Source organism: Ranitomeya variabilis, chromosome 3, assembly GCF_051348905.1.
Source record: "Ranitomeya variabilis isolate aRanVar5 chromosome 3, aRanVar5.hap1, whole genome shotgun sequence".
In the NCBI taxonomy this organism is placed as follows: Eukaryota; Metazoa; Chordata; class Amphibia; order Anura; family Dendrobatidae; genus Ranitomeya; species Ranitomeya variabilis.
Window position 1 is genome coordinate 640117041 of NC_135234.1, and position 26501 is coordinate 640143541.

Consider the following 26501-nt stretch of genomic DNA (forward strand, 5'->3'; position numbering starts at 1 on the left):
TCGGCAGTGAGTGGTGAAAAGAGCATATCCTTCAGAATCATGGTGTGTTATGATGTCACAGGTCTTTTTTAAGCATAAAAATGACCTTAGACATGTCGAAACGTGACATCCTGTGTATGGCAGAATAAAGATGCTTTGAAGCTCATCACCTGCTGGATGCTGTCTACTATTTTCCTGTGCATGCTCTGTCCAAGTGGGGTCCTTATATTTTGGACCTTACATCTTCCTAGAGGAGAATGCCCTGATCTACTCTTTTGTTCTTTGAAGAGTACTGAGAGCCAACCCTGCACGTCTGATGGCATACTGCTTGATTGTCCTTTACCTGGACTCTAGGGTAGTAATGATTTTTTCCTGTCTACATAATAGGTAAATATGGCAGAGGTCATTGTCCTTGTTGTCAGGACATCTTCTCTTAGGCCTTGTGAACATGTCCTGTAGTTTCAGTTCTGGTGCAGTTTCCTTTGGCACAATTTATGTTATATTGGTTTACAAGTTGTTAGCTATTTCACCAAAATAATATACTAAGCCGAAAAACAGTCCGTGCTTGAAACGCTAGGCTTATCCCCTTCTCTGCGTTTCCTGTCCTAAGCTAGCTGCCTCATATGTTTCTATGAAGCAGTAAGCTTAGGTCAGGAGATCCATGTTTCACAGTCATGTGAAACCGTCTTTAGGGCTTGCTCAGATGAGCATATTCCATGGCCATGTGCTGTCCATGTACAAAGCTGATAGCATACAAACTACAGACATTGGGGTAGTTTACATGAGCTCCGTGGTTCTTGCCCACCGATGGTCCACGTGTAAAAAAAACCCCAATACCTTGCAGTACTCTGGTCCATTTTCCAGGCCAGACTCGCCCAATGGGCACATAAAAAATCAGATGTCGTACGGACAAGGACCTTACGGAATCTGTTATTAGTTGATCCATTGAGCATAGGACACTGTGTTTGGTTTTGTGATCAATCAGAGAGTAAGAATGGCATACGGATGATAATATGTCGTTTTTTTTTTGCTGGTATCAAGAATATCAGGGTGCTAGCACTGCCTTAAATTACATTCTTCTTCTTCTTTGACTGAATAGAACAGTAGAAATAAAAAATGATGATGTCAACTGGTTTTGCTACAAAAATATGTTTCATTATCTGTCTTTGAATTGATATTAGAAGAAATGTAATAGCATGAGTACATCCTTGCATGTTGTATGTTACATCCATCTTTGCCATCTAACGGGTATGGTTTGTAGAGAGATCTGACAGTCAGCCAAAGAATGGTTCGACCAATCATTCATCTGTCGGCCATGTCGGGTCACATACAAAGGAGCGTTCGTTCGGCTACAGAGCTGTCCTCAAACATGTCTGTCAGTGTCTTATCTCAGAGAAACTATGCAATCAGTATTTCCCCCTGACATTCATTTGTTCGGGTTGCCATAAATATTGTACCATCAGCCGAACCTGCCTATCGGCAAAGTCCGGCAGACATAGGTCTAATATGTATGGGGGGGGGGTGAGATCTTGCCTTTTTAAAATGTTCCCCCCTACTGATATCGGCATGCAGGCAATATGGATATACATAGCACAAACAAGTCTCATATATTGATGTCCAGGTATCTGGAGATTTTAGATTATACGGCTTTTACACGTCATAATTAGAGTTGAGCGAATTTGTTTGGATTTGGTAGCCAAATCTGAATTTGCCATATTCGTGTTATATTGGTACCCTATTTGTGCCGAATGTATGTTTGATGATCGGTTCCGAACATATTCGGTAAGTTCTACTCCCTTTTATTCTAATGACGTTCGGCTGTGTTCGACAAATATTTCAAAAACAATATTCGATGTCGATCATATTCGGAACCAAATCCGAACAAATTCACTCAACTCTAGTCATAATACACCAACTATATAGAGAGAAGACTGTCTGCTGTGACTGATACTCTTTAATAATTGCTAAATGTTGGGCTTAGCATTGGTCGGACATAATGCTGTAGCTGTTATTTAGAAACTGTGGATATTAAAAGTTTTCAGTAAAGGGGCATAAAATATTCATGTTTCACAGGAATAGCTGATGGGATTTACGCTAAATAAATGAATGACTTCATTTTCCGAGAAATTATTTGAAATGAACTTTTGAATGTAGCTGGAATGTTTCATGGGTTATGTACTAGTGTTTCACATCAAAGTCTTCCAATATCTAAAATTTTCCTTTGTATTTGTTTTCCAGCAGACCTATGTTTCGTCAGCACAGCATATGGCACCCCCCAGCCCTAGCAATAGCAGCGGCGGTGGAGAAGGAGGAGGTGGTGGAGGTGGAGAACAGTTGAGTAAAACCAACCTCTACATCAGAGGTCTTCATCCCAGCACCACGGACCAAGACCTGGTGAAGCTGTGCCAGCCGTAAGAAGCATTTATATTAATTGTCTCTCTATAGAATGCTAATTTTTAGACTTCCATTGATGCTTTCAATAGGTCTTGCAATAGACTTCTAAAATGGTAAAAAGGTAAGACGTAAATATGAATTAGAAATAAAATACAAAATAACACGGGATTATAAGATTTGTATGATAAATGTCTTGAAAGTTATCTATGTACTTGTACACTGTAATAACCATACTGATTAGAATGTAACATAATCAATGACTGGTGAATATTATCAATGACTGATGAATATTGATTATCTTCTTACAATGGTATTTAATAAGGAATGAGATATATCAGGCAAAACGTGTTCAGTTCTTGAAGTTGATGTCTTGGAAGCAGAAAAAATGGGCTAATATAAGGAGCCCAACATTTGATAGTTAGGTGTCTGGGCAAGAACACTTTTTGCTACACAGTGGCTAATACCTACCAAAATAGCCCAGGGAAAGACAACCCAACAAACTGGTCGCAGGGTCATGTATGCCCAATGTTCATCACAATTAGATTGAGCATGTGCAGAATCGGCTGAAAGACCAAGTCTGGTTCCTGGAGGCCTCACTTCTCAACCTAGATGAATGAAAGGATAGTCTGCAAGAAACTGGTGGCACCACAGGTCACCTTCAGAGTTATTGTGAGGTTTATACCTCCACATTTAGTGACGAGGGGAACCAACACAACATTAGGCAAGTTGTGATATGACTGATTGTTGTATATTTTGCTGAGCCATAAAAGCACTGTCAGCTTGTTTCTTTTTTTGAGCTGCTTGTATTGCCTTTTACATGGACTCCTTCCCAGTTTTCTGCTGCCTTGTGGACATTAACAACTTGACATTTGGCCCAATCCATTGCCATGCACTAATGAGAATAAAAACATCAAAACAAGCTGTTTTTCTCGGCATTTGCCCATGCTGTGTGGATGATCGATGCCAGTCTGGAGCCTGGTGGCAGTGGGTTGGACTCCAGTTTATTTTTAACTCTTGCTTTTGGGATTTTTAGGAAAGAGAAGAGGGAAAAAATATCTTCTGGAAATAACACAGATCAAGAGATCTTAGAGTTAGTGATGCCTGAAAATAATCTGCTATTGTCCAAAGTCTCCTTGCTATCAAAGCGTTTTATTGGCTGCAGTAATTTAAAGGGAATTTTAATATATGAAAATGAGTTATGATTTATAGCGCCTTATATTAATAATGACAACGACTATGGAAGACTAGGAGGGAGGCAGAGCGGTTACTCTAGAGCTGGACTTCAACTGCTCCCTGCCACAGTATTTTAAGAGAAAGTCTAATAAAACCTGGACATGCTCTCACGTGGGTAGGGCTGTTTTTAGTCCCTTTAGGGACCAAAAAACTCTGTAAATTGACACAAGTGTGTCCTATAGATGTGTGGCCCTTTGGATGATCTGTTTCCTTACATATTGACCTTACAGTCTTTGATCACTGCTTTAGATTGTGTTCCTGAAAGTATGGTAAATGTTCTTTCCTGTAGAAATTCTTAGACAGAATCTGAAAATTGCTTGAAGAAATATGCATGTTTTTTGGAAAATTGCCAAAAGTCATAAGAAGCATATTGTAGAGGTGAGTTGTTGTAACTCACTACATGAGAACGTCTTCTGAAGAGTTTGGTGGAACAGGTCTTCTAACCATATGTGTATCTGGCCTCAGCCCACTGCTAATAGTTATATTCATTTGTTGTATAGTCAGAATGTTTTCCAATCTGGTGTGTCTGTCAGAAAAGTTATTGGAAAAGCTAGAAATTATGTCCCTTATAATAGTCATTATCTACGAGCATAGATACCACAAAATGTAATGCAGATAATATTGTTCTTACATAAGAAAATGAAGCATAGTGAGAAGATTATTTTGTGGATGGTGTTTTTTTGTTGTATTGAATATTTTTATAGTTCACAGATAAAAAGAGATAAAAAGCTTGTTCTATTGTAGAAAAATAATTTTAAAAAATACTACAACTACTCAATCTTTTATTTTAGTAGGGTCTCACCAGCCAGAACAAGGAGATGCCTGGGCTTGACCAACCATACCAAAATATATAATATTGTTCAAGTTATTTCTCATTTGTCCTTAATCCCCCTATAACATTAGCATAAGTACAAATCTAGTTATATTCTTGGACTAATAATTCTGCAAAAAAAAATAAAAATACAGCAATTTGCAAAACCCAAGGGTAATGATCAAAGGTTCTGGTCTCTAATGATGTGCACCATGAATGCGTCAGGGACTGAGATGGAACATTTTGGAACACTCCTTCCATCAGATCTTATAATGATAAAAAAAAACAGTGCACGAGTGGCCAAAAATAAGGTAAGAGCCAATAACAGATATGGAATTTTAGGAACCATTACTCAACCTTGCTTCAATCAGATAATTTTTTTTTTATGTTAAAGAGTTTGTTCCAAATGTTGACTTCAGGATATACATGAGATAGGGAATAACTTCCTGAACACTGGCTCCCCCACCGATCCTGAGAACAGAGCACTCAAGAGACCCGTTTGAATGGATTGGAGGTTGAGCATGTTCACCTCTGGCTCATTGCTTCCCTATGGGTCAGATGAAGATAGATGTCTACAGATGGGTTTCTGTTTGGCTGATAGGTATAATAAAATTGTAAGGTTGTTAAAGGGAAACTGGCAGCAGTTTTTTTCTTTTCTGTAATCTGAGAGCAGCATAATGTAGGAGCAGAGACTATGATTCCAGGGATGTGTCACTTACTACGTTGGGCGCTGCTGTTTAAAAGAAAATCAAATGTTTCATTAGCAGAAGATTATCACTACAGGACTAGGTATCATGTGTCTCCTGTTCAGCTGCTCTGTATAACTCCACCCCATCACTGATTGGCTGCTTTCTGTCAATGCACAGTGTACACAGAAAGCTGCCAATCAGAGGTGTGGGCGGGGTTATACAGAGCTCAGCATTCAGAGAACTGCTCCAGCTGCAGCAGAGAAAACAGTGACTATATCAAAATGACAGCAAGCAGCCCAGTAAGAGACACCACTGGGATCAGAGTCTCTGCCCCTACATAACCCTGCGCTGAGATTACATAGCAAAAATCTTGTGACAGCTTCCGTCTAGGGGATCAGACAATGACCTTCAGGAAGCCTATCTATAATTTGTGGCACTAGTGAGAGAGTTTTCTTATCTAGACGAAAAAATCATGTTCAAATTTGTAGCATTTAATGTAGTGAAGAGGAAAAGTAATTTGTAACAATGTAATGGCCAATAATCCTTAGGCCACGACTTAATTGCTGACGCTACGAGGATTTCACAATTTGAACCGTCATGATATTAGAAAAGCTGGAGATTGGCTTTCAGATCTGAGAGAGCTTTTTTTTTATGATAACCTGGAAATGATCAATATGTTGTGTTGAAACCGTTATGTAAAGTAGACGGCAAAACAACATTGCACCCTCGTGTGACCTTGGCCAGCGTGTAGAAATCTTTTGAAGACCTTCTTTATCTTCAATAGAGATGACTAAGGCTGAGCCATACTAGATCTGTTCCAGATAAACACTTTATGCTGTATAGTACTATTATTATTTATTATGCTTTGCTTATATAGCACAGACCTTATCATCGCAGTCCCCATTGGGGCTCACAATCCAAATTCTCTATCAGAATGTATTTGGAGTGTGGGAGGAAACCCACGCAAACACGAGGAGAACATAGAAACCCACTGCTGATGTTGTTCTTTATGGGATTTGAACCCAGGACCCCAGCACTGCAAAGCAACAGTGCTAACCACTGAGCCACCGTGCTGCTTTTTTACTGTTTTTTATCTATGTACTGTATCATAAAGATGTGTAGGTGTTAGGAAAGTAATACTGCAACCACATACTAGTATCAGTAACAATGGTGTGAGAATAATAAGATGGCCATTAAAATAGCAAAAAAATAAATGACATGATTCACACAACATAGCTTTAACGTCATCTATAGAAAGTTTGTGTAAAGAATTATAGGTTCTCCAGGGTCCATCTCCATCCTCTGGTGAAGACAAAGCCTTCATCTTTAAATCATCTCAACAACAAGTTCCAAGTTAAAGGGGTTATCCGAAACAACTATTTTAATTTTTTTTCTCAATGGGCTAAGAACCATGGCCCAAGGTCTACTGCTTCCTTTGACCTCGCTGGGTAAATGGCGACTCCGGTCGCATCACACGTGCGCCTACGTGGACAGGACTTCTTGCTGCATCCAGGCTACCCTACCAATATTGGAATTTATAGAGACAGGATTAACGTTTCTCCCTGCACCATATCTCTTATATTTGTTCTGATGAAGGTCCGGATGTGGACTGAAAACGTTCGACTTGCCTTTATGGATTCACATCAATAAATCTTTTGCATATGATAATTATTAATTTAGAGTGCCAAGTTTTTTTGGATTTGGATTTGTTGGGCTGGATACCCTACTTGAGCACCTACTCTATACACTACTACGAGTGCCGTGTTGTTCTATTATTGCAAACCAAAGTTAAGGCACCACTCCATGATTTTATTTTTATTTCAGCGCTGGAGTGGTGCCACTAACGTAAGTTCTCTGCCGTAGTATTAAACTCACCAGACTGTCTTCAGTTGTTCCCGACACCGCTCCAGGTCCGCACCGCCATCTTGTGACCGCAACTTCTGACTGGCCGAAAGCCAGAGGCAACGGTCACAAGCTCTCAGTGTAAGTCTACGAGACTCGTTCTGGACTCATGGACTTACATTGAGTTGTGACTTCTGGATCGTTCTCAAACACTGGAACGATTCGGCAAGTCACAAACGTTTGGAGACCAACCGGAAGGGCGCTGTTAGCAGATGAAGACGGTGACAGCTGCTGATAAGTATTACACTAGGGGCCGGAAACTTAGATTAGTGTCACGACCCCAGTGGTAAAATAAAAGAAAACTATAAAACCTTTTTTGAATGCCCTAAATGTACAGACCTACAGAATAAAGTTACCTGGATATTTTTACTTATAATTGAACACCGTAAAATTGAGACCCAAGCAACAGAGGTAGGATTGAGGATTTATTTTTACTGTTCGACACTACAGATAATTTCTTCCCCATTTTCAATGCATTAATTACAGTTCCTACATTTAGGGGTATTCAAAACTCGTGCTGCAAAATCCTGTCCTCCTATGGCTATGTTGAAATAAAAAAGTTATGGATCTTGGAGGAAAGGAATGTATAAACTGTAAAAATAAAAAAAAAAACTTACCTGCAAGGGGTTAAGGAATGTTGAACTTAAGAATTGAATGTTAATTGGATGAATATTAGTAAATATTTAGCGTTTATTTGCCTTAGTTACCGTATTTAGGATTCATTTTGTTACCCAAGTCTTGTAACTATAATTACCGTATTTAGACAAAATTATGAGTTATATTCTTAATAAAAATATAGAGGTTTGACAGATTTAAAGAAAGAAAAGCCAGAAATAAGAGAAAGGCCGAACGTTTGTGTCTGGGTGTTCGACGTCCGCTGAATGGGTTCTAAATCTGTAGCTATATGAAATATGTATCCATACATTTATACACATAATTATACATTTACAGCATCACGAGGAGGAGGAGTTAGAGGAGGGAGACGGAGGGGGAGCAACTTCTGCCTCGTAACCTCATTTCACCCCAGTCAAGGAATGCAGTGTACATCCCATGAGCCCCAAGGAGATCTGCACATGTCGCCCACAGACTAAGAGAATGTTGTTTGGATGAAGCAAGATGTTTGTAGGGGGAGAGCTGGCCAGATGGGAAAGTGTTTGACTCCAGTGTTCAGCTAGTAGTGTAAGAAACTGCAGCACTCACAAGGTTTAGATGGCACAAACTCCGTGTATTGCAGATCATTATTCTTACTACAGGCACAGCCACTATGTGCAGCCCGTCATTCTTCATCTCGTGTATCTTTATTCTATCATTTGTATATACGACCCGAGAATCCACATGAAAATTGCTACATATGTTTATATAATATTTGTATTATTATTATTTATTACTCTTTTTTTGTGATTTTGTTTCTAATTTTGAATTAAATATAATATTTTTAAGGATATTATTTGTATCTTTTTTGTTACAATTTTCACCACTTCTACTTTTAGATACTTAGCTGAGAACCGATAGCTTCTTTTTCCCCCATTGCAATATTTTTTTAATATGGAAGGAATATATAACGTAGGCTCCTTAGGCCCCTAAACCCTAGGCTCCAGTGTTCAGTGGAACTGACCCTATAAATGAAAACACTGAGTATAATATTATACAGTGTAAAAAGTCTTTGTTTGCATATGGAAAGCCATAAATTATGCTATTTTTCCAGCTTATATTATTTCCACCATCTCATGTTTTTGCTGAATTCTACCTGTGATATATGAAATTTCCCTTACTTGTGAGCACAGACGATATATGTCGGCATCCACATTGTGCCTGTCATCGGCGAGCTGTGATGTGACTCAATTTGGTATACTCTGAGGAATTTAGAGCAGTTATTTGTTTCCATTTCCGGCAAAATATTGCAGTTGATTACACCATGTAAGGTTTTAGGTAATTTCCCATCATTCCTTTAAATAAATAAACCCATTTTGTGATTAGTTTAAAGATACTATTTTTTGTGCAAAAAAATACATTGCATTATTTATCTTGTACAGCCTATACTATTCTATATTCCTGAGATGCATTCACAATTCTGAGCATTTCAAAGTTTTCCAGTCTTAAAAGGGCTGTATGGAGGCACAAAAGCATGACAATTATGATATAAAAGGTAAGAACTTACTAATTAGCTTCCATTAACAAATTAATTCATAAATACATTTAATTAGCAAATAACAATTGTTTTGTGAATGGAGGTAATTGCTCTAGCACATCAAAATGTCTGCTCATTGCTACACTGACAGAAACGTGTCCTATAATGTTAAAAGGAGCATGAGTTAAAAGATCATGTGCAATAGGCTGCATCGCCCCCACCATTAATGTGAGAGTGGATATTCTGGTCTAATAGTGAGGATACAAGGGTGCTGAGGTAAGAAGAGGCTGCTCACACTGCTGTCCACTTTGTCATTCTAATCTAATACTATAGTTAACACGAGTACTGGCATAAAAGTATGTTGCTAACACTGCTGTCCACTTTGTCTTTCTGATCCAATACTGGAGATAACATGACTGCTGAGTTAAGAAATCGCCACTCACACTGCTGTACACCTTTTGTTTCTGATCTAATACTGGAAATAACATGGGTGCTGAGTAGTGATGAGCGAGTATACTCGTTGCTCGGGTGATCTCCGAGTATTTGTTAATGCTCAGAGATTTCGTTTTCGTCGCCTCAGCTGCATGATTTGCGGCTGCTGGACAGCTTGAATACATGTGGGGATTCCCTAGCAACCAGGCAACCCCCACATGTACTCAGGCTGGCTAGCAGCTGTAAATCATGCAGCTGAATCAACAAAAACTGAATCTCCAAGCACTCATAAATACTCTGACACCACCTGAGCGTGCTCGGGAAAACCAGAGCAACGAGTATACTCGCTCATCATTAGTGCTGAGGTAAGAAGAGGCTTCTCTCACTGCTGTCCAACCTGTCCTTCTGATCTAATACTGGAGATACTAGGAGTGCTGAAATAACAAGAGGCTGCTCACACTGCTGTCCAACCTGTTTTATTGAATACTGTCGATAGTAGGGGTGCTAAGGTAAAAAGAGACCGCTCACACTGCTGTCCACCCTGTCTTTCTGATCTAATACTGGAGATACCAGAGATATTGAGGTAATAAGAGACTGCTCACACTGCTGTCTACCCTGTCTTTCTGATCTAATACTGGAGATATCAGGGGTGCTGAGGTAATAAGAAACTGCTCACACTGCTGTCCACCTTGCCTTTCTCATCGAATACTGTTGATAATGGGGGTACTGATGTAATAAGAGGCTTCTCACACTGCTGTCCACCCTGTCTTTCTGATCTAATACTGGAGATACCAAGGGTACTGGGGTAATAAGAGCAAGCGCTGCGGAATATGTTGGCGCTATATAAATAAAATTATTATTATTATAAGAGACTGTTTATACTGCTGTCCACCCTGCCTGTCTCATCGAATACTGTTGATAATTGGGGTACTAATGTAATAAGAGGCTTCTCAAATGATAGTAGGGGTGCTGAGGTAATAAGAGTCTGCTCATACTGTTGTCCACCCTGTATTTCTGATCTAATACTGGAGATACCAGTGATGCTCAGATCAGAAGAGGCTGCTCACACTGCTGTCTACCTTGTCTATCTGATATAATATTGGAGATACCAGGGATGCTGAGGTAAGAAGAGGCTGCTCACACTGCTGTCTACCTTGTCTATCTGATATAATACTGGAGATACCAGAGGTGCTGAGGTAAGAAGAGGCTGCTCACACTGCTGTCTACCTTGTCTATCTGATCTAATACTGGAGATAACAGAAGTGCTGAGGTAAGAAGAGGCTGCTCACACTCCTGCCCACCCTGTCTATCTGATATAATACTGGAGATACCAGGGGTGCTGAGGAAAGAAGAGGCTGCTCACACTTCTGTCTACCTTGTCTATCTGATCTAATACTGGAGATAACAGGAGTGCTGATGTAAGAAGAGGCTGCTCACACTCCTGCCCACCCTGTCTATCTGATATAATACTGGAGATACCAGGGGTGCTGAGGAAAGAAGAGGCTGCTCACACTGCTGTCTACCTTGTCTATCTGATCTAATACTGGAGATAACAGGAGTGCTGATGTAAGAAGAGGCTGCTCACACTCCTGCCCACCCTGTCCTTCTGAATGTTGAGCTGTTGCTGTGACCTGGAGATATCTTGATAGTATGGTATAGGTTATCTCCAGGTCACAGCAGCGGAGCTTCTTACTACACAATCTCATAGGTACATGTCCTATTAACATTGTTAGACAGATTTCTGTCAGTGTGCGAAGATGGCAGCAATTATAATGTACTACATTGATTACATTCAAGTTTAAAATTAGTGTGAGTAAATGTTTTCTCTGGTGATTTGCATCCTGTAGAGTTTACACCAGGCAATAAACAGTGATCTAATGCAAAGATGGACATACATCACTCACATACTGGGCACAACCTTTATGTATTGCGTACATACTGCACCCATGGTACTTACACTTCGAACATGTATTTTTTTAATCTATTTTTTGTTGCTTTTATAGCACCAACATTTTCCACAGTGCTGTACAGAGATCGTTACCATTTACATCAGTCCCGGTCCCATATGGGACTTACAATGTAAACTTACTATCTCAGTCACACTGATACACACTAGTCATGATTTTGTTAGAAGACAAGAAACCAGTCATGGTTTATTTAAAATTGTTGTAAATTCAGTGACCCAGTTGACTATTTTTCCATTAATAATAACTCTGAACTGCTCTAAATGTAGGTGATTAGGGATTAATGTTATAATTGTGACAATTACACACACACACACGCATACATAATAGGGCCAATTTCATAGGAAGCCGTTTAGCCTATTAGTATGTTTTCACCTCTTACACAGACTGCAATAAATGAGTAGTAGGCTGAGTACTCACTGTGTCTGTGCACCTAGCCAACAGAATGCGTTGGGAGCTTTTTCCAACGTGTACCGTAACATTCCCATAGACCCCCTCATTCACCAAATGGAGGCCAGAAGTGTTTTGTTTCATCCATTGTCTGGCAGGTATGCGTCTGTATCTTGTTTGTTTTAGGTGTGTACATACTTGGTTTATGTCCACTGTTGGGCGTATACTCTCATAAAGTAGGTACTTTATGTATATGGTTTTTTGCAGTGGCTGTCTGTATAGGAAAGCATCTGCTTTGTCCTAAACAGTAAAACAAATGGTATATTGATGCATAACAGCAAGAATGGGGACGAAAAAACACTCTTTTGGCACCCGTTTGATGAATGAGGGTTTATGGGATCTTTACAGCATACACTAGGAAAAGCAAACTATGCTTTCCCATACAGAAGACCTCTGCAAGAAACGTAAATCATGCAGTATACTTTTTGTTTGCAATTGGTCCGTATACCTTGCCATCCATCCTGACTTTAGGCTGCTCAGTAGAGATTAGGGAATCAATTTGATACAAATAGAATTTGTGTAAAATTTCATGAAATTTGCAGTCCCGGTGAAGGCAATTAGCTTGATTTGATTTGCACATTACTATTTTACACATTGCAGAAGATTGTATCAGTCACTGAAGGGGCCCATGATCTCAATTACAACCTTGCGGGTTTCCCTATAATGCCTTCCAGCTATCACATCACATGGTACAGTGCAGCCAATCAGAAGGGACTATGAAAGCCTGTATAAAAGCTGAGGTAAGGAATGCTGCAGCCATTTTAAAGTTATTTAGGATAGTGAGGGTACATCACAGCAAAGCAATAGAGATAGGAATAGAACGCCTTAAACATTGGAAAAATACTGTAGACAGCAATGTGTTGTACAACTGCAGCAGTAAAAAAGATGAGTGTAGTAGTCTGTGACTAATGCAGAATCAATTGGTAGGGAAAGAGATGTGAGGTGCAGCAATAGTGCAGGATTCCCAGTAATTGATCAGTGGTAGCATATAGATGGCATCTGTTCTGCGGTATTTGAATTACAATTGCACATTTTTTTTTACTTAATGTATTAGAAAGCATCAGCGATGCAGCACAATATTTTTCCAGAAAAAAATATGAAATCTGAGTCAGTCAGAGATGTGCTTGCTAGTTGCAAGCAACTGATAAGTGTTTGCATTACTTGTGCACTACTTTGTGTGAAGGAGGAAATAATTGTTTTTTTGTTACAACAAAAAATTCCACAAAATCCAAGCATTTAACAGCAACTTTCTACCTCAAAGTATGTGTCTTGCAAACAGTTTTTTTGCACGTATGTTTTATTAGTCAAATTTTACATCCATAAATGTCAGACCAATACAGCGTCCTTTTACAGGTGCTGGCTTTATGCATGTGTACCTTCTTCCTTATCATTTATTTCCACGTCAAGTTTAGGAAAATGGTTGAATCTTGATAATAAAAAATGTAAAAGAAAATGTAAACATTTACCGTATTTTGCGGATTATAAGACCCCAAACTTTAAGGAGAAAAATAATATATTTTTTTTTAATAAAATGGTGATGCTTCTTGTAATCCATGCGTCTTATTGCTCACCGGGGGTCGGGCTGCGGTGAAGCGGGGTCGATGCTGGAGGAGGCAGGAGTGGCAACACAAGAAAACTAATGCTGCAACTTTCAAAATTTGAAAACATTAAGCATTACTCTCCGCAAAAACTTCCAATCTGCGGCTAGACATCCAATTACAGTACAGCAGGTACAGGCTCATCGTTGTAGAGTTCGGCTTGTAACAGAATCTGCCCAGCTTAGTTATTTCCTGTCTGGTGTCAGTAAATGGTTGAGAGGAGGTGGGGGATGGTAACTGTAGGAAGGGAAAGACTAAAGTTAATCCTTTCCTTGCTGGGTAGTAAAAACAAAAAAATGCAATTTGCACAGATGCATGGATCTCATGCACGGGGAGAGAGTTAAACAACTTGGGGTCAACAGAAGAATGTTATCTGTCATAGGGAGTGCAGTGGAAGAGGCAGGAATAGGAAGAGGGAGATGGCGGGGAAGCAATGCTGAGTGTCAACCCAGGCTATACTTAGCTGTATGGGTAACTGTCACACTAGAGGAAGGAAAAGGCAAATAAAAGGCAACACTTCCTGATTTCACATTCAGCAAATCATAGGGATATCTTATGCCGCACGTAGAATCCATTTCGGTCTTCCAAGGACTAATCCAATGTTAATGCAGCTTAGAGGTTATCAATGGCATCTCTTCGTTAAGACGCCTTATAAATTAAGACATTTTGTAAATTATGGTTTTGCAGACAGATTTGTGATGGGTAAGATTTATAGATCTCTGTGGGTAACTAACCATAATGCTGGGCCTATGATGGAGAAGCTCCATCTTTGCTCCCATCACCCAGATGAGGACTGAATGATAGAACTATCTTCCTGACATGTAATGTGTGTGCGCACCCCAGCATTCATCCCATGTGTTTGGCCACCGCCGTAATGTCGGGCAATTATAGAATTGCTTCTCAGTGTTGCATGGACACCTTAGTTGTGTATCTACAAGACATCCATCTTCATCAGCAACTTAGAAGCAGGTAAATGAAGCATAAAGTGAAGATCCTTTCTGCAACGTTTGCTCATTAAGTGGAGGCTTTGTGTGGTGTAATTCAGAAGTGGGATACAGTCAATAGAACTCGTTAGTACATAATTACAGAAGGAAGCTGCTGAGGAGGACTAGTTAATCACTTCTCTGAGCAATGCAGGGCACGAGGGCACACGAGGTCCGCATCACCAGCTGGGCCACTGGTCACACAGGTAATGCCAACTGTCGGCTCACATTCATTTTACTGCATGGAGACTGAGAGAAATGACTACAGTACTCAGTATAATCAGGTAGATGTTATCCAAGATCTATTCACCTGTATGGATCTACACTTTACATTGTTTGCCCTAATTTATCTTCTTTTTTTTTTCTTTTAAATCTTTTCCAGGAGTAAATTTAGTAATTTTCCCATTTGTTCTTGTTTTATTAGCATTTTTGCATTGGGACCCTGCTCGTTATGTAATACACAAACCGTCATTTATTCAGTGAAGACGTTGAGCAACAGAAACTTTGAGGGTGTTTCCACGTTCAGTATCTCCTGCAAATTGGATGCTGCGCACAGCCGCAGCGTCCAATCCGCAGCGTCCAGATGTTACAGCATAGTGGATGGGATTTTATGAAATCCCATAACCACTATGCGTACAAAGACGCAGGTGGCAGACCTGCTTAACCGGACATGCGGCGCGTCTTTATAGACCGCAGTATGTCTATTTATCTTGTGGAGACGCACAGTCTCCGCAAGATAAATAGCACCGTTCTGTGTATAGGATGCGGTGAATCCGTATGTGTTCAATGAACACATCCGGAATCACCGCTCTTACAAAAGCCGGCAGCGCTTTGGGCGGAGTGGGGATCCGCTGCGTTCAAAGCGCCGGCAGTATGCCACTTGGAAACATAGCCTTATGCCTCATTCACTCATCGATTTTTTTTCATGTACATGTTTTATCCGGATAGAACACATACCCATTATTGTGTATAAGGCTGTTCGCAAGGCCATGCGTTTCTGCATATATTTTTGACATGTTATTGGTCAAATTCTTTGATTCATTAGCTTAACGATCATTTTAGTCGAAAAAATAGCTCAGCCCAGTGCCCTGTATTTACGCTAAAATGCCAAACACCGGTCCTTCTGGTGTCATTGTATCCACTGTGTGAAGGATCTGTCTTCTGGAAGATCTCCATTTCTCTGTTCCAATGCAAAACAGAGAAACTGAATTGGAAAATGCAGGTGTGAACAGAAACGTTCACACTTTGCGTCACGGTATTAAGACCTTTTGGTTCTTGGTTCCTGATTAGTCGTCACTCTGCAGTCTGTTCCTTCCTTATTTGAGATGAGCTGATCTAATGAGGCAATAAGAGGCAGATGTCTCACGTAGGTTGGCATTGGAGCTAAAAGGTCCAAAGAGATTTTTTATTTAGTTTTTTTTTTCTTCGTTTTTAGGCATATGTACATAGTTTAAGCGTAGACAGTAAATGTCTGCTTTGTTAATGTAATCCCAGCATTACAAAAGACTATCATATTTCATAATATTTTGTCTGACCAAAGGGAAATAGTTGATGTTTCATGTTCAAGACTTTGTGGTACTGTTCAGTCTTCTATTACTAAAAAATGGCAAACAGATTAGAATTTTCCAGCAGAAAGCAAACAAATGAAAACATAAAATAATAAATGGGAGAAGAATGGTGAAGTGTCAGACACGCTCATTTGGGCCCAGCTTAGAGATAACTTTATATGGTCAAATGCTTGAAAAATGATGGGAGCCCATGAAGAGGTCTTAAAATTGAGGTTTAACTTTAGTTACCCTATGTCTAGTTCCACCTTATCCTAGTTATCATTGCGCCAAGAATCTGAGGTATGTAACAAGTACATACCTACCAAATGTCCTGGGATCCAGCTGGACAGTCGCAAATTTGGGGACCTGTTCTGCCATCGTGGGAGGTCAGGAGTATGTCCTGGCTTTAACTTCATCTGCATCCTGAGGAACACAAGTTAATTGGAGTATAATGGTGAAGCAAGGAGCGACAGATCTTTGCCTCATCATTCCCTCTAGGTAGAGCCTCAAGGTCCTATAAGGACCTTCAGGTCATGTGATATGAAAATATCACAAGATTTTCAGGCGCTATATAGAAATGCAGCAGAGATAATAGGTAAAATGGTAAAATAGTGGTAGTGATCAAGAATATAACAGGCAATTGTGATGCTTGTGTGGGGGCATCATACTGAGTGGGTGGGACTGTGGGAGCATCATACTGTGTTATGGACTGTGGTAGATCATACTGAGTGGGTGGGACTGTGGGAGCATCGTACTGTGTTATGGACTGGTAGATCATACTGAGTAGGTGGGACTGTGGGAGCATCGTACTGTGTTATGGACTGTGGTAGATCATACTGAGTGGGTGGAACTGTGGGAGCATCATACTGTGTTATGGACTGTGGTAGATCATACTGAGTGGGTGGGACTGTGGGAGCATCATACTGTTATGGACTGGTAGATCATACTGAGTGAGAGGGACTGTGGGAGCATCGTACTGTGTTATGGACTGGTAGATCATACTGAGTAGGTGCGACTGGGAGCATCGTACTGTGTTATGGACTGTGGTAGATCATACTGAGTGGGTGTGACTGTGGGGGCATCGTACTGTGTTATGGACTGTGGTAGATCATACTGAGTGGGAGGGACTGTGGGAGCATCGTACTGTGTTATGGACTGTGGTAGATCATACTGAGTGGGATAGACTGGGAGCATGGTACTGTGTTATGGACTGTGGTAGATAATACTGAGTGGGAGGGACTGTGGGAGCATTGTACTGTGTTATGGACTGTGGTAGATCATACTGAGTGGGATAGACTGTGGGAGCATGGTACTGTGTTATGGACTGTGGTAGATCATACTGAGTGGGAGGGACTGTGGGAGCATCGTACTGTGTTATGGACTGTGGTAGATCATACTGAGTGGGATAGACTGTGGGAGCATTGTACTGTGTTATGGACTGTGGTAGATCATACTGAATGGGAGGGACTGTGGGAGCATCATACTGTGTTATGGACTGTGGTAGATCATACTGAGTGGGTGGGACTGTGGGAGCATCGTACTGTGTTATGGACTGTGGTAGATCATACTGAGTGGGAGGGACTGTGGAAGCATCATACTGTGTTATGGACTGTGGTAGATCATACTGAGTGGAAGGGACTGTGGGAGCATCGTACTGTGTTATGGACTGTGGCAGATCATACTGAGTGGGTGGGACTGTGGGAGCATGTTACTGTGTTATGGACTGTGGTAGATCATACTGAGTGGGAGGGACTGGGAGCATTGTACTGTGTTATGGACTGTGGTAGATCATACTGAATGGGAGGGACTGTGGGAGCATCATACTGTGTTATGGACTGTGGTAGATCATACTGAGTGGATGGGACTGTGGGAGCATCGTACTGTGTTATGGACTGTGGTAGATCATACTGAGTGGGAGGGACTGTGGGAGCATCATACTGTGTTATGGACTGTGGTAGATCATGCTGAGTGGAAGGGACTGTGAGAGCATCGTACTGTGTTATGGACTGTGGTAGATCATACTGAGTGGGTGAGACTGGGAGCTTCATACTGTTATGGACTGTGGTAGGTCATACTGAGTGGGATAGACTGTGGGAGCATCGTACTGTGTTATGAGACTATGGAGGCATCATACTATGTTATGGACTGTGAAGGATCATACTGAGTTTTGGCATCATATTGTGTTATGAGACTGTGGGGTCATCATATCGTGTTATGAATTGTGGGAACTGTATAGGGAAATGTACTGTGGGAGGCACCGTAGTGTGTGAGGAATGTAGTGTGTGGAGGCATCATACTGTGTGGATAATGTAGTGTGTGTAGGGGATATCATACTATGTAGCAGGAGACCATGGAGGCATCATACTGTGAGTCCATCATACTGTCTGTGCTGTGTGGGAATTTTCAATGGGGGTATCGTAATAATAATAATAATTTTATTTCTATAGCGCCAAGATATTCCGCGGCACTTTACATTTTAGAGGGGACTTGTACAGACAATAAAAGTCTTTACAGAATAACAATAATCACATAAATAACAGATACCAAGAGGAGTGAGGGCCCTGCTCACAAGCTTACAATCTATGAGGAAATAGGGGAGACATGAAAGGTGGATGCTAACAATTGCTTTAAGTGTTCTGACCAGCCATAGTGTAAGAATATCGTAGTTACTCACCGATAACGGTATTTCTCTGATCCCATGACGGCACCACGGAGAGAGGGATCCGCCCTCAGGGACAGGAAACCCACAGGTTAAAAACCTCAGTTTGGTTTACAGAGCCTTAACAGGACTTCAGCTGTAATTTAATTGGTTATTTACACGCACAAAAAACATCATATACATATATAAATATACATACATATGTTGGTTTTTTTATTATTATTATATATATTTTTCTTTTTTTTTTTTTTTTTTTGCGACACCGCGTGACTAAAACATTAGTAGTGTGCACACCCATATGTGAAGGGAGGGAATACACGGGTGCCGTCATGGGATCAGAGAAATACCGTTATCGGTGAGTAACTACGATATTCTCCTACCCCCATGACGGCACCACGGAGAGAATTTCAAAGAATGTGTATTTAGGGTGGGATTACTGCCTCCAGAACTCTCCTATCAAAGGTTAAGTCTGAAGAGGGAGATAGGTCAAGTTGGTAGTGCCTAAAGAAAGTAGAGGGAGAGGACCAAGTGGCTGCTCTACATATCTGGTCAATCGATGCTCCCGCTCGCTCTGCCCAAGAGGTTGCCACCGATCTGGTTTTAATTAAGTCTTTCAGCTCAGACGCAAATCTTGGGATCTCTTCATTAATGGTGTTCTCTATGCATAAGGCACAGAGCTTTATTGCCCATGCAGTTGGTAAATCTGCCGAGCACAGCGGGCACACTCTATGTTTGGTTTTCGCCTGGTATTTCTTTCCCTAAGAAATACAATAACCCCTATTAAGAATATATACATTCACAGAGGTCACTTACCCTCCTAACGTGAGGAAGATACCGGTTCTGGTCTTGGGGACGCCTCCTCCATTTGAACCGCCGTTTTCCTCCTGGATCCACTGGAGCCTCTGCTGCATTGGGATCCTGAGCTGTGGTGCTGCATGGGTTGTTTCTTCTGCGGGTGGCGGCGCTCCTGCGGGGGTTGCGGATTTTCCTCCACCGACTGCTCTTTTCCACTCATAGTGGTAAAATGTGAGCAGCGGTGAACGGTTTCTCCGCCTATTTTATCTATATTGTGCGGCGCAAGGCAACATCCGGTCTACCTAGAGGTACTCGGAAATGACCCCCCCTGCGCCTGCGCAGAAAATTGCCACCGGCCTCGCACGCTCTACTGGCTGCCGGCTCACAGGAGGGATGGAGGAATTGCCGCAGCCGCCGCTGCTTCAGCGTGCTGGAGCCTCCTGTCGGTGACCGCCGTCACCTCCTTCCATGAGCCCCTCAGAACGGTGGTATCACACCAGGTAGCCGCCGCTACGTACTACCGGTCGCTGCGGAAGAGAAGAGGCAGACTCGGTCCTCTTCACTGCCTCTTCTCTGCACATACCCACAGAGCCCGCCGACCCCGGATGTGCCTTCAGGGATGACCTCCATCTGCGACCGTGGCAGGGCCCCCCGCTGCCTGAATTCGGCCCGATGGTCCCTGGAATCCTACAATGATGTGGTAAGCTGTGGGTTCCCCGTAAGGGACAGGAAACCGAACTGAGGTGGAGGAGAGGTCCCGCCTTTTTAACCTGTGGGTTTCCTGTCCCTGAGGGCGGATCCCTCTCTCCGTGGTGCCGTCATGGGGGTAGGAGAAATTGGGTGTTCATGTAATGCTGCACGAACCAGTTACCAACCAGTATGTGTAAAAGTACAGACACAGAGGGCTATTAAATACATAAAGCATGTGAGAACATGATACAAGGATACTGGTTATGAATAACATTTTGAATGGGCAACAGCGGGATAGTTACGGTAGATAAATGTGTTAAGGCGTTAGGCCAGTCTGAAGAAATGTGTTTTAAAACTGTGGGTATTGGGGATTAATCCAACTATCCTGGTACTGCATTCCAAAGAATAAGCGCAGCACGTGAGAAGTCTTTGAGACGTGAGTGGGAGGATGTTAACCTTAGGTCATTAGCAGAACATAGGGCACGGGTAAGATGGTAGACTGAGACAAAAGATGTAGGGTGGTGCTGAATCATGGAGTGCTTTATGGGTGAGAGTGATAAGTTTATATTGAACTCTGGAGTGGATGGGTAACCAGTGCAATGACTGGCACAAGGTAGAGGCATCGGTGTAACGGTTGGTGAGGAATATGATCCTGGCTGCAGCATTCAAGACAGACTGTAGAGGGAATAGTTTGGTAAGAGGGAGACCAATTAGTAGAAAGTTTGTGATTGTGCTTGTGGGGTCGATGGGTACTGTGGGGGGCCAGGAAAATAGTACCATACTCTGTGGGAACATAATGTTTGTACTAAGAGTAGTATTTCTGGGTGGGCTCATATAAAGAACAGGGCAAGGTTAGGGCATAAGACAGAAATTGCTGGGGGCGCTATGCATGCTATAGTATATGACCTTTTTTCCTGTCTTTCCAAGTTGGGAGGTATGCGAGCAGTTTGGAGGTATCTGACCCTGCAGAGGTGTTTTATGTGTTCCTGTAAAACTGATATGAATGAAGTGATCAACAATATATTTCTTTCCTTTACAATAGCAGCCCTACTGGGTCCCAAATCTTTATTTTTAATTGTACTGGGTCAATTTTTGAAGTAAAATCACCAATGACCATAATTTTCACTCCATGCCACTGGCAATGACAAGTAATAGAGCTCTTCATTGTGATAACCCAACCAAAGAACTGCCCAGCTGTGATGTAACATATTCTACTTAGAACTAATGACATTAGTTTTTTTTTGTGACTGACGCCCCTAGTTGACCCAGATCATGGATATGTTGCAAAAACCAGTTCCTACTGTGACTCAATGTGTATATGTATTCTTCAGCCATTCACTTGAATGATGGTTTTGTAGCAAATTTTCCCTGCAATGGAAGCAGCTCTGCACAGAAAATAATGGCTGGGCAGAGCTTTCCCCTGCAATAACAGCTGATCACCTGCGAAGTCACGGAATTATACCGTCAGTGGCATTATTCGTCACTCAGACCTATCCTTTCTTCCTTAATTCTATGAAATTATCAAATTTATTACTTAATAAACATGTATCCATCTATATCTCACCACGAACACTGAAGCACAATAAGACACTAATCCAATCCCCTCTTCATTTCTCAGCTACTACTGTAACTCACAACTCCTTGCAATCCACTTAAAGCAGTTGTCTGTTTTTAATTTTTTTTTAATCCATAGACTTCCTGTATGTGAAAATAGCAATTGGATGTACTTAGCTGCTGCTGCGTCGGCGCTCCAGTGCTGCGCCCCCGTCATTGTCGATATGGCTCCAGTGGTGACATCAAATCAGCATCACCACAAAGCCCAGAGATTGGCTTCAGCAGTCACTCGATGTCAATGTGACATCACTGATACAGTCATATTAACATAATAATGGCGCTGGAGTGACAGCAGGTAAGATCATCTGACTTTGTTATTTTTGCATACAAGATGCCTATCAATTAAAACAAAAATTACAAGGATGGCTGTTCTTCAGCCCACTTGAGCCCCACGGCCAGATTGATCTCTCTCTCTCGCTCATTATATTGGTTACCTTCATTTTGCAGAATATAATTAAAAACTTTCCTTCTGGTCTCCAAAGCATTTCACAAGGCTGGACTGTCCTACATCTCTTATCTTACCATCATCAAGCCTCTTGTGCGCTTCACTCAACCAATGACCTACGACTTGTGTCCTCCCTTAGGCTACTTTCACACATCAGTTTTTTGCCGTCAGGCTGAATCCGGCGAATTTTGAAAAAACAGATCCGTCGCAAATTGTGAAAACTGATGCAATGGATTTTTTCGCCTGATACGACTAGCTGATCCGGGGAGAGAGAGAGACCTCAGAATGGAAAACGAATGCTTAGTTTAAAAAAACGGAATCCGTCGCCGTATTCCATCATTTGACAGATGGATCCGTCACTGTCCGTTTTTTCGACGGACACAAAAAACGTTCCTATGTCCGTTTTCTCTGGCCGCCAGAAAACGAATTTTCAATGGATCCGGCGAAAAACGGATGAAATGTGAGGCCATCTGTCGCAATCCGTTGCTAATGCAAGTCTATGAGAAAAAACGGATCTGACAGCAACTTAGTTTTTTTTCAAAATTCTCCGGATTGTGCCTGACGCAAAAAACTAATGTATGAAAGTAGCCTTATTACTTCCTTTCACTTTTGCCTGCAGGACTTCTCCTGTGCTGCACTTTTTGGTGAAACTCACTGGTTTTAACAATCTCAGATTTAAGCCTGTACTGATTAAAATCTGATTTGATTACAAATTTTTCCACTTTATCAAATCCGGCACCAGGCCACTGCAGGGGATATCTAGTACTCACATAAATGGCCATGCATGAAATTAAAGGGCAACTTGAATCAGTCAGAACAGAAGTTGTGCCTACAGAGCAAATCTTCATTCTAGCCTAGATATTCATCTCTGTATCAGCCATATGTCCTAATAGACATATGACTTTATGAGACTATCTGTCACAACTCTGTTGTCGAGTATTCCGGGACCAGGAGCTCCTTCCTTGTCCCTAATGCTAGTGGCGCACTAGCTCACCCTGTTCCGTAGATTACTTCTGATGGTGAAGACGCCAGGGCCACATACCTTACCTTAGCTCCTGAATCCGCCCTTAGTCTGTACCCTTCCCCCACCCAGGGAAGAGGGGAGTAGTAATGTACCGTAATACACCAACCAGACTAATAAGGTAATACAAACAGGGATAAAGGAAAATACCAGTCATACAAATATACTCACACAAATAACAGAGGGATGTACTGGTGAGTGGAGGATGGGGTAAAACCAAAGTAGGAGAAGGAAGGGATTAGCACACACCCAAAACCTCACAACAGTCTTAGATAAATTCATTAAATGCCTTCTTAAATAACAACCACAAACCACCATCTCCTAACCATGCAGCATAAGCTATCTCTGGCAATGAGTGCTAGTCAGGGCCCAGATTATAAAGGAGATGGGAGTGGCTAACAGTGAACAGCTGAGAGCCTTAATGCAGGAAAGCTTCCAAGAGCTCTCAACTGCAGATTAACCCCTGCACCATTTAATATAAAAGTGAAATGCATTTAATCACTGCAGGATTGGGAGAAATCAGACGCTGCAGTCTTCTGGCTCCTCTCTGCCACGGTAAACCTGTGATAGAAAAAGACCCTGAATAGGCTAATACTGTCATTGGTACAAACATTTTGTAATTTGTTGTTTAGAGATCTGAGTTCATCATAATGTGGACTGAATCTTGCTGACTTGTGCATGTTCCTGTGAGTGCCGCATATGCAGGTTAATGGATAGTTTTATGTAATGAAGTTAATCTAAAGCCTTGGGGGATAATGGGCTAGGTTGTATTCTGCATTTTGATTGCCTGATATTCCATAAAGGTTGAGAAGGGAAATATTACCGCATAATTTATTATTACTGAATGCGCTATGTTCCTGCATGTGATATATACCTGCACGCAGTATGTGCCAGCCGCTCGTACGGCCAACAGCTTTGTCTCAATGAGTAAGACTGCCTAGTGCAGTCGAAACGCGTCGACTGGGTCATGTCGACCATGTAAATTTTTCTTTTGTATGCACTATATTTTCTTTTGAAAAAGAAAAGGAAAATCCAGTCCTGTTGAGCCAGACTCCAATTTTTTCTATTTTCCTTAATACGGATTTTAAAATCCGTTTATGATTTATGAAATAAAAATGACGGTTTCTCTCTAAGTCTTATGTTAATGGCGTTCTGTTCACACATGTTTAGTTTACAATGTAGAAGATAAAAAATGGAGGCAGCACACCAGCTACAGGTGAAAAAGGGTGCTTATTTAATAGCCCAAAGTGGCGATGTTGCGGCTCAAAGCTGTGGGCCTTTCTCAAGCCTTTCTCTAGTTTACAATGTAGATAAAAACAAAATATGACACTTCCGATCAGCTAAGCAGATCTCACTTTGTTTCTTCTAGATATGGAAAAATTGTCTCCACGAAAGCTATTTTGGATAAGACAACCAACAAATGTAAAGGTGAGAACCAAGTGCTTTCTAATACCTTTTTTTCTACAGGATTGTGTTTTCAACAAAATGCTAATTTGCTGCTATGCCGTTAGGCTCCTATGGGTGCAGTAATACAGCTGCTTGCATAGATAGTTGTTATGCTTTGCTTATATAGCGCTATCCTATTCCGCCGCGCTTTACAGACATCATCACTGTCCCCATTGGGGCTCACAATCTAGATTCCTTATCTGTCTTTGGAGGGTGAGAGGAAACCGGAGAATCCGGAGGAAACCCACACAATCTCCTTATAGATGTTGTCCGTGGTGGGATTTGACTCCAGCGCTGCAAAACAACAGTGCTAACCACTGAGCCATCCTGCCGCCAAGGATTCAATTCTCTACCTTAAGCACACAGGCTGGGACCAATTTCATAGACAGGATATTAGCAGATCAGTAATTATTCAGTTGAGCACAGCACATATTTGCAGATGTTTTTTCATTATTTGTGCGGTTACCAATTTTCCATGGGGAAATCTTATCATTTATGTCTTTTCTTTTGGACGATTCAAAGGAAAAATAGCCTCAGCAATAAACCAATATTTGACATGTGGTAGATACTTTCGGATTGACTGATGCCGATTGTTGCCTTTACAACTGGGATATTTTATAGCCGTGAATGACTCTATTTAATAATAATCGTCAGATGCTCTGGAGCTGAGAAAAACGATGTCAGAATGGATAATGAAAGGATTCACATTCGGAAGGTCAGGAACCTGTTATCTGGAGATTTGCCTCAGTAATTCCAAGAAGGTCTCTTGTTATCAGGTCATGGGGCAGGCACATGTAATAGCAGATTCCTTACATTCCAAGAATGTCTAGGGTGAGAGGAGCAGTCAGGAGCGGAGCAGACATACACCATATAGACAATCTACAGTCATCAATGTGGGGCTTTCTATATAATACTGTAGTATCAGAGCTGCAGGTATAGTAACCCTATGGCACAGACATTAACCGCAGACACAACAAAGAGAATTAAAGCCAGAGCCAGGCACCACAACTCTTACAAGGAGTCTGTCCGTTTTTTGCTATGTAATCTGACAGCATCATGAGTTAGAGGCTAAGACCCTGATTCCATTGATGTATCATTTAGTTTGCTGGGTGCAATAGTGATAATCACAGTTTTCTCTGAGCTGTGTATAACTCTGCACACATCACAGCTCTCTGTGTACATTATATAGTGACAGATGCTAATCAGTGCAGGCGTAGTTGGACTAGGATGCACAAGGCCACTTGTCCTGTACTGATAATCTCCTGCTGATAAAATGCTGATTGTATTGAAACAGCAAGATACAGCCCAGTGAGTGACACATCTCTGTAGTCTGGGTCTCTGCGCCTACATTATGGTGCTTTCAGATTACATAGCTAAAACCTGCTGAGAGATTTCCTTTTAGGTGGATTACAGTGCAATGTAGTGGGGTAACATCCAGCACCTAGGCTCCAAATCAAATTCTATAAAAGGACTCCCAACTGTCACATATCTTTTGATAATAATAGTTTTGTCACATTGGCCAAAGAGACCTTTTACCCCTCCAAGCTCTGGGGCATGGGTGTGACTGTAACCCCCGTGTATAGTTACTACCCTGATGCAAGGTACCATTCACCAGATAGTTATTTCTATAGCTTGCGAATATGCCATAAACATTGCTGCTGCTGATGATATCTCTTTAACCCATTTACACGTTCTGCCTGTAGGGATTCACTTTCTCTAGT

The 26501-nt window shown here is 41.4% G+C and overlaps 1 protein-coding gene across 3 annotated transcripts in view; it reads left to right on the top strand.

Moving 5' to 3' along the window:
• RBMS2 (RNA binding motif single stranded interacting protein 2) overlaps positions 1–26501 on the top strand; it is a 130757-nt gene that overhangs the window by 83899 nt on the left and 20357 nt on the right. For all 3 annotated transcript variants that reach the window (XM_077297611.1, XM_077297614.1, XM_077297612.1), the window contains exons 2-3: positions 2218–2390; positions 24704–24762. In XM_077297611.1, coding sequence (XP_077153726.1) covers positions 2218–2390; positions 24704–24762 — 232 coding nt within the window. The remainder of the gene's footprint in view (positions 1–2217; positions 2391–24703; positions 24763–26501) is intronic.